Consider the following 9,016-nt stretch of genomic DNA (forward strand, 5'->3'; position numbering starts at 1 on the left):
TTTTCTTTTTAAAAAACTAGCTCAATTTGCTAAGTGAGCATCGCAAATACGCTTGCTCCCGCAAACAGTTGCAAATATCCAACACAGAAAGTCTCTCCATTTCCACAGCTAACGCAGAATCGAACTTCACACTCAGATCAGCGAGTGTCTGGATTTTTTTTGGGGGGGGGGAGAGACATCCCCAAATTGGACCCCTTGGTGTGCCAGAGGTTCCCCTACCCCTGGTTCAGGCGATTAAATAGCAGCATTTACACATGCCTGCAACTCTCAGGAATAAACACCAGTGTAGGATCTGGGCTTGGCAACTGGTCCAAGCAAACATTAAAGAGACACACACACTCTTTGCTTGGTGCAATGGATGTTTTATTCTAACGGGCAAGAAACAGAATTACCCAGATCAAACAGGTGGTGGCATGTTTCAGCAAACTAGCACGATACCCAGATTTTGGGAGGGAACGGGGGGAGAAAAGTGGCCCCGCCGCGTTCTCTCGCTCGCTCGCTCTGTCTACTTGACCTTCTTCTTGGGGCGCAGGTTGTTGGTGTGGCCGCACTTCTTCTTGCGGCAGTTGACGGCACGGGGGTGGAGGCGGGCGTAACACCTGGAAGGGGAACAGCGCAACAAACAGTGAGGCTCCGGGGCTGTTTCTGTGGCACACCTGAGCAGTCAAAACCGCCCAGCTGGCAGGAGCGAAAGCCAGCAGTCAATCACGCTGTGCGAGTTGGAGGCGACTCTGTATTAGGAAAAAACAGGATCTGCACAGGAGCCTCAGGCCAGTCTTGCTCCCGTGAAGCAGTTGCTGAGACTGTCTCCCCACAGCTGCTTAAGTCCCCTCCTCTCTAGGGCTTTTCCCAAGCAGTCTGAGACTGCGCCGCCGTGCAGCCAGCCTCTCCTCTACCCGCTTCACGCCCCTTCTGGTTCTGGGAGACCAGGGAGGAAGGGAGCTGGTTGCAACAGGAGGGAGAGAAACCCTGACTTCTTTTGACCTTTAAAGCCCTGGGACCCTCGTACTTATGAGTCCACCTCTCCTGGTATGTCCCACAGAGGACCCTAAGGTCCATGAATAATAATAACTTAAACGTCCCAGGCCTTAAGGATGCCCGACTATCCTCCACCAGGGCCAGGGCTTTTTCAGTGATGGCTCCAACCTGGTAGAATGCTCTGTCCCACAAGACTAGGGCCCTGCAGAATTTGATCTCCTTCCGCAGGGCCTGTAAGACAGAGCTATTCTGCCTGGCCTTCAACTTGAATTAGCCTGATCTCCTTGCTGGCCCTAGTAGGACAAAACTTGGCCAGTTAGCCCTAGTGATCATTTGATGTCTACTGACTGGGTTTTGTCCTTTTTTTCCCCCCTCCCCAAAATGACCCCTGAATTTTTGAATTTGATTGATCTTGATGCTGCATTTTATGTTGTATTTTATGCTGTTTTTAAGTCACATTTTAACCAATGTTTTATATTTGCTGTTAGCCGCCCTGAGCCCGGTTTTTAAACCAGGAAGGATGGGGTATAAATAAAAATGTATTATTATTAATTATTCACCAGCCAGAATCAATCTGCCTCTTGGCCTCCCCGCTCTCCTGCTTCCACTTCTGCCTCCGATTCTACACTGCTCTCTGCCACACTCTCCCCGCTCACTAAGCCCTGTTACCTCTTCAGCTTCCAACACCTCCTCTCCTCCCAGTCTCCTCCCTCTGACCACTCGCTGGCATCCCATCACCCACCCCCTGACTCTGAGTCTTCTTCCCTTGGGGAGGTCCCCCAGCTGGTTCCTCCCACCGTTCCTCTGCCCCCAACCAGCCCATGACACCCCCTTTAGGAAGGGTGTCCATTTGTGTAGCAAAGCCTGACTAGGAGCCAGCTCCCCAGGTTTGATTGGAGAGCGATTCCAGGGATGGAGTCTGGGTCCTGTCAGACGCTCATATCCCATCAGCCCCAGGCATCAGCTGAAGGGATGACGGGAATTGTGGTCCAACAGCAGGGCCAGAGGCTCCCACACCCGTTAATGAGGATTTTCAGTGGGGCATGGGATACTGTGGGAATTTGACCCCGGTAAAGAGGGTGCTAATTATTTCAAGGGCCGCTCCTGATGGCCCAACCCAAGGATGGGGCGATGCTCTTGGGAGTCACCATCAGCGATGAGGTGCTCCAACATCTGGAAAGTCAAAGGGCCCCCACCCAGATCTAATCTGGGTCTCAGGCCCAGAGAGAAGGATCCTTTGCAAAACACCTGCAACTGGAAATCATTTGAACCCAGGACACGCATGGTGACTGCATGCCACCCGATGTTTAATCTGCCCTGATTCCTCCTCCAACATTCAGCCTCACTGCTTCTAAACACCCCGATGGCTGGTGTCACTGGTTCGAAAGCTACAAAAAGCTGTTCTCTTGCCTTGGCAGCGACGGGGGGCGGGTTTGAGCTGGATGCCCTTTGAGGGTCCCTTCCGATTCGCTCACGATTCTACACTGCCTCCTGCACTGCAGTGCAACTCCCAGGCATTTTGGCCAAGATCTCCCTGGCAACCTCCAGGGGATGATGGGAGTTGTAGTCCAAAGGACCTGGAAGGCACTAGATTGGGGAAGGCAGCCCTTGTGGCCCAGCAAACTCTGGCTTGGAAAGCCTGCTCACCACAAACCCCTGGCCACAAGAGTTTTGATTTCAACCGGCCGCTCCTTCCGCCAACCTGCACACACACGGGCACACACCCTGCCTCACCCCGGATTAGAGGATAAGGATCCGACCCACCCAGACGTCTCAAGACAACTTACTTGCGGCAAATCATCTTGTCGCAGTTGTATTTCTGGGCGAGCTGGCGGAGAGAGGGCTCGATGATCCCCCCGCGGAGACGAAGGACGAGGTGGAGAGTGGACTCTGAGCAGGAGAAGGGGAAAAAGCAAGATTAGCAGGTCCAATACTGGTGTTTTGGGATCCTTTTTTGGGGGGGAGGGGGCATCCAGCCTGGAAACCCAGCTTCATGGGGACTCCAGGAATTCTAAATCAAGAGTCCCCAGGAATTGGGATGAGTCCTGCAGAAAGGAGCACAATGAGCTTGCATGGCGAAAGGGGGCCGGGGTGGGATGTTCTCCACCCCAGAAGCGTACCTTTCTGGATGTTGTAGTCGGAGAGCGTGCGGCCATCTTCCAGCTGCTTCCCTGCAAAGATCAGACGCTGCTGGTCGGGAGGGATACCTGGAAAAGGAGTCGGTATGAAAACCCCGCCCATGGCAATGTAGGAGAGCCCTATGCAGAGTCAGACCCACCAGGGTTGTCCACACTGGCTGGCAGAGGCTCTCTGAGGTTCCAGGCTCTTCCTCTATATTAACAAAGTGAGGTTCTAGTCCGCATGACTCTGAAGAAGCGATACAGCACAGGAATCTGCCTTGTTCTAAGCTAGGACGTTGGTCCAACTAGCTTGCTACTGTCTGCCTCAGCTGGCAGAAGCTCTCCAGAAGCCGTACCAGAAGATGTTGGGGAGGTTGAAACTGGGACATTCTGCATGCAGAGCAGGTGTCCTGCTACTGAGCTATGACCCTTCCATGGCAGGAACACTTTAATTTATGATACCGATAAGTAAATTTATTCAGTTTGTGGCCCACAGGTTCTGGGTCACAGTAGAGTTGTACCTTGGCCCCCGAATGCCTTGCGAGTCAAACGTTTTAGCTCCCGAACGCAGCAAACCTGGAAGCGAGTGTTCCAGTTTGCAAACATTCTTTGCAACCCAAACGTCCAACGCGGCTTCCGATTGGCCGCAGGGGGCTTCCCTGCAGCAAATCGGGAAGCAGCATCTTGGTTTCCGAACGTTTTGTAAGTTGAACCGACTTCCGGAACCAGGGGAGGAGATGCCTTTTGAAGCTAAGCTGCTATAGAGTAGTTCAGATATATTAATATAATTTGTCAGCACGCATAGGGGGAAGACCTAGATCAGGGCAATCCCAACTTTTCATACCAAGCGGGGCCTCAAAAGTACAGTGGTCCCTCAGAAGTCAAACGGAATCCGTTCCAGAAGTCGGTTCAAGATGCCACTCTCACCTTCCTTATCCTGGATTTTTGCTTTGACATTCTCGATAGTATCGCTGGGCTCCACCTCAAGGGTGATGGTCTTGCCCGTCAGGGTCTTCACAAAAATCTGCATCCTGGCAGTTGAGCGTCACCTGAAGGGGGAAAAGAGAAGCAGAGAGGTGCTTACTTGAACCCTCGTGGTAAATTCAGAGGCACACTCATCTCACAGCTTAAGCAAATATGCATATTTGTGTCCTCAGGCAGAGATGCGAACCTATATATTACAATCCTGCATCCTGTCCATAACCAATTATTAGTTCTTTAAAACAAAGCAGAACTCTAAGGCACTGATAGCCTCTCTCTGTCTCTCTCTGTAATAATCCTTTCAAGCTGCTGAATATTACCATGTTATGCCCCCTGCTAAATAATTACACAATAATGGTTGTGAGCAATGTTGGGTAGGGCCTAAAAGCAAACTGCTCTAAAGGCTGAGATCCCATGCTTGCTTACCTGGGGGTAAACAGCCACTGAACAAAACAGGGCTCACTTCTAACAGCCCCATTTTTTCAGTGGCATAAAACCCAGAAATGGACAAGGTTTTATATAGATAGGTAGACAGATATAAAATAAAACACGGAAATATAAATTTAACAAAAATTAGGAATATTACATAAAACCCAGGAACAGATATGGTTATATAGATATAAAATAAACCACAGAAATATAAATGTAACATAAATTACGAATATACCATAAAACCCAGAACAGATAAGGTTATATAGATATAAAATGAAACAAAGAAATATAAATATAACATAAATTATTAATACAACATAAAACCCAGAAATGGAAAAGGTAATTTTCTGGGCTTTATGTCATATTCATAATTTATATTATGTTTCTATTCATATATATATATATATATATATATATATATATATATATATACACACACACAGAGAGAGAGAGAGAGAGAGAGTGTATATGTGTGTGTGTGTATGCAGATTTAGAAATATAAAATTTTGAATATGACATAAAAACCCAGAAACGGCCAGATACAAGCCCGGGGGGGGGTGATGAGATTATCCACGAAGACACAGGCAGTCTAAAGAGACTGCGACACGCCAGTAAATAAGAATTCAAAAGTAAATAATTTTTTTTTAAAAAAAAACAGTAAATGATAATTAAATACACAGAGGGACGAAAACGTCTCCCGCTTCCCCCTCCCAAAATGAAAGGGGTGAAGGGGGGACCCAGGCGTCCGAGGCGAGGCCACCCACCCTCCACGCGACCCACCTTCTGCCTCGCCGAACGGAAAGAGAGAGAGGAAGAGCCCAGGGCGGAAGCGGAAGCGAAGCTCCCACGGCCGACTTCCGGCGCCCTCCTCCTTCTGCGCCTGCTCTCCGTTTGCTTCTCTCTCTCTCTCTCTCTCTCTCTCTCTCTCTCTCTCAGCCACGCCCACCCCGCTCTGGCGTCACAGACGCCAAGCCACGCCCACCCCCGGATCCAAGCTGCGCCTCTCTCGCTCGCTAAGCCACGCCCACTCCCGGCCAGGCGTCACAGACGTCGACGTCGCCCCCCACCCCGGGTCCAAGTGACGCCGCGCGCAACACGCACGCACGCGCCTCTCTCTCCTGGGACCGCAGAGCTATGAAAAGTAAGAGCAGAGGCCTCTCCTTTCGGTGGAAAGTTTTCGGGTTCAACATGCATAGTTTATATATGTATATTCTTTAAATACCCCCCAAAGCAGCACACTTTATTTATTTTATTATTAGTAATTGCATTTATATCTATTTACTGCTCTATATCCACAGTTCATATTATTATTATTGATATATAATTATATAATTATAAGTAAAATATAATTTATTATTAATATTACTAGAACAATATAATGAATAATAATAATAATAATTTCATTTCTATACCTCCCCATAACCACAGTTCATATTATTATTATTATTATTATTAAAATATAATTATACAATTATAATATAAGTAAAGCTCACTGGAAGGACAGGTCGTGAAGCTGAGGCTCCAATACTTTGGCCACCTCATGGGAAGAGAAGACTCCCTGGAAAAGACCCTGATGTTGGGAAAGATGGAGGGCACAAGGAGAAGGGGACGACAGAGGATGAGATGGTTGGACAGTGTTCTCGAAGCTACGAACATGAGTTTGACCAAACTGCGGGAGGCAGTGCAAGACAGGAGTGCCTGGCGTGCTCTGGTCCATGGGGTCACGAAGAGTCAGACACGACTAAACGACTAAACAACAACAAAGCACCGGGTGTTCTGCAAAGCCACCGGCTATCTTAACATGCCCAGAGGTCCACTTTTTATCCCATGCCCTTAAACACCTAAGAAACCTGCTCACGGAAAAACTTCAAAACGTCGTCTCTTGAGACAGACGGATGCCAGCAACAAAATGGCAGCTGCCTTCTCATTATTATTTTTAACCTTTAGAACTCCCTGCCTATTGATGTCAGCCTTTGCAGTGTTCTTTTTGGCACCTGCTAACATTTTATTTCCGGAGAAACCTACCCATGTGTTTAGAAAGCTGGCGAGAGTTTTGATCTGTTTTTCGTCTGCTGTTATTTTAACTTGTTTGAAAGCCTTTGATTGTTGCTGCTGACGATTCTTGATGGTTTTATTGTTTCTTTGCGGTTTTCTTTGTTTGCAATGAAGCGGTGTGTAAGTTTTATGAAGCAACTAAATGGGTCAAAAAACTGGAAATCACAGGCGTACCATTTCCAGCAAACGGATCCAGTTTCAAAGAGGGCCAGATTTGATGAAGTGAAGGGCCATGAGGGCCGACCAACGTGGTTAACTTTTTTTTAGGATTGAAGTTGTTGAGGTTTTGGGGGGATTTTACCCCAGGAAATAAACTGCCACAGGGGCCGGATTAAACAGACTGGGGGCCGCATTAGTCCCCCGAAATGCGCTTTGGACATGCCTGGATTAAACCATGTCCAACATGGCTGGCAATTCTTGACAGCTTTAACAGGTCTCTTTAATAGCCTTTATTTTATTTTATTTATTTTTTTGGCCACACGTTCAGGGCCATAATGATTATTCCACTATTTCTAGTTGGGACATTCGAACCTATAGATTCTGCCTCCACTGCCTGCCATTGCTTCTTCAATTTAAAAAAACAAAAAACCTCTCATATTTGAGGTTCCGGTCCTATGCAGGGCGCAATGTAGGAACAACTGGCCCAAGCAGAACTCGAACTCGCAGCCCCTGGGATGCTGGCAGACTCTCCATCCCCGGAGGAGATTTTAGGAGAGCTTGGGTGGCAATCTTGCCAGGGATTCTCTCTCTGTGATTTTTCCATCGCACGGGGGGGGGGGGTTTGTACTGGATGACCCCAATTCGGTGATTCACATTGCAGCCCACCTAGAAATGGATAAAGGGAGCCCTTCGCCTGATCCCAAATGTCAGGCTCCAGGGGGATCCTTTTTAAGGTTTCTCAGGCCCCCAGCTGCATAAATTTTGGGGCTCCACGCAAAAATATTTCCCGTCAGCCAAGGACGTCTCTGGCGCAGAACAGCCCAAGCAGACCGAGGTCAAGGCAGAGAGGATTCAGATTAGGACTCGAAGGAACCCAGGATCCTTGGATAAACACGCCAAGGTCTATGGTAAGACACAACATCACAAAGGGGGGTAAAGAGGAATCAGAAGCGAGGAGCCTCTGTTGCTTCAAGGAGGAGGGTTTGGGCCCTCTGGCCTCCTCAACCACACCCGGGTTCCTTACTCACAAGTAGACCCCTGGCTCCCAACTCAGCTGACGGCTCTCTCTGGTTTCCACAGCTGCCCGACCCGTGGGCCGTAGCCAAATACAGTGGTGCCTCGCTTAACGAATGCCCTGCTTAACAAAATTTCCGCTTAACGAAAGGATTTTTCGAGCGGAGGTTGCCTCGCTAGACGAATTTGTTTTATGAAAAATTCGTCTAGCGAATCACGGTTTCCCATAGGAATGCATTGAAATTCAATTAATGCGTTCCTATGGGCAAAATTTTTTTAAAAAAAAAATTCAATGCATTCCTATGGGATTCGCTAGACAAATTTTTCGTTATAAGAAAAGACCCGTGGAATGAATTAAATTCGTCTAGCGAGGCACCACTGTATCCACAAATTATTATTGAAAAGCATCGGAAGTACTCAATTATCTGAGGTTCTGTTCCCTCCAAAAATCGTATTTACGGGGTATTTTTTTACCCCTGATTTCCCAAGGAATGCTCGACAACTTTGATTTCCTGAAATATAAAACTGAACAGCTTTGGCTGCCCTGCTCCCCTCCTTACAATAATCCTGTGCTACCATACCAGATGACCCAGGTGGCGCTGTGGGTTAATGCACAGACCCTAGGGGGCTTGCTGATCAGAAGGTCGGCGGTTCGAATCCCTGCAACGGGGTGAGCTCCCGTTGCTCGGTCCCAGCTCCTGCCAACCTAGCAGTTCGAAAGCACATCAAAGTGCAAGTAGATAAATATGGACCGCTCCGGCGGGAAGGTAAACGGCGTTTCCGTGCGCTGCTCTGGTTCGCCAGAAGTGGCTTTGTCATAATGGCGACATGACCCGGAAGCTGTCTGCGGACAAACGCCGGCTCCCTCGGCCTATAGAGCGAGATGAGCGCCGCAACCCCAGAGTCGGACACGACTGGACCTGATGGTCAGGGGCCCCTTTACCTTTACCATACCAGATAGCAGAATTGTTGTTAATTGCTTTTACCGTATATTGGGGATTTAAATGCAATACATGAGGGTGGTGATGTCATTATTCCAGGATGTGTTCCTTCCTTCCTTCCTTCCTTCCTTCCCTTTCCTTTCCTTTCCCTTTCTTTCTTTCTTTCTTTCTTTCTTTCTTTCTTTCTTTCCTTCTATCATTCATTTCTTTTCTTACCTTCCTTCCTTCCTTCCTTCTTTTTCTTTCTTTCCCCTTCTTTCCTACTTACTTACTTAACCTTCCTACTTTCCTTCCTTCCTTCCTTCCTTCCTTCCCTTCTTTCTTTCTTATTTTCCT

The 9,016-nt window shown here is 48.0% G+C and overlaps 1 protein-coding gene across 2 annotated transcripts; it reads right to left on the bottom strand.

The window, feature by feature from the left end:
* Positions 1-341: 341 nt before the first annotated feature.
* On the bottom strand, positions 342-5,428 carry UBA52 (ubiquitin A-52 residue ribosomal protein fusion product 1). 2 transcript variants are annotated; one of them, XM_035120731.2, is made up of 5 exons: positions 5,292-5,428; positions 4,026-4,147; positions 3,099-3,185; positions 2,766-2,868; positions 342-599 (listed from the first exon to the last, which is right to left on the bottom strand). In XM_035120731.2, exons 2-5 carry the CDS (start codon positions 4,126-4,128, stop codon positions 506-508), a joined length of 387 nt encoding a protein of 128 aa, XP_034976622.1. In that variant the 5' UTR covers positions 4,129-4,147; positions 5,292-5,428; the 3' UTR covers positions 342-505. The 2 variants fall into 2 exon arrangements, with proteins under 2 accessions (XP_034976622.1, XP_034976623.1); XM_035120732.2 differs by having other exon boundaries at positions 5,276-5,318.
* Between the last annotated feature and the right edge of the window lie 3,588 nt (positions 5,429-9,016).

Source organism: Zootoca vivipara, chromosome 6, assembly GCF_963506605.1.
Source record: "Zootoca vivipara chromosome 6, rZooViv1.1, whole genome shotgun sequence".
In the NCBI taxonomy this organism is placed as follows: domain Eukaryota; kingdom Metazoa; phylum Chordata; class Lepidosauria; order Squamata; family Lacertidae; genus Zootoca; species Zootoca vivipara.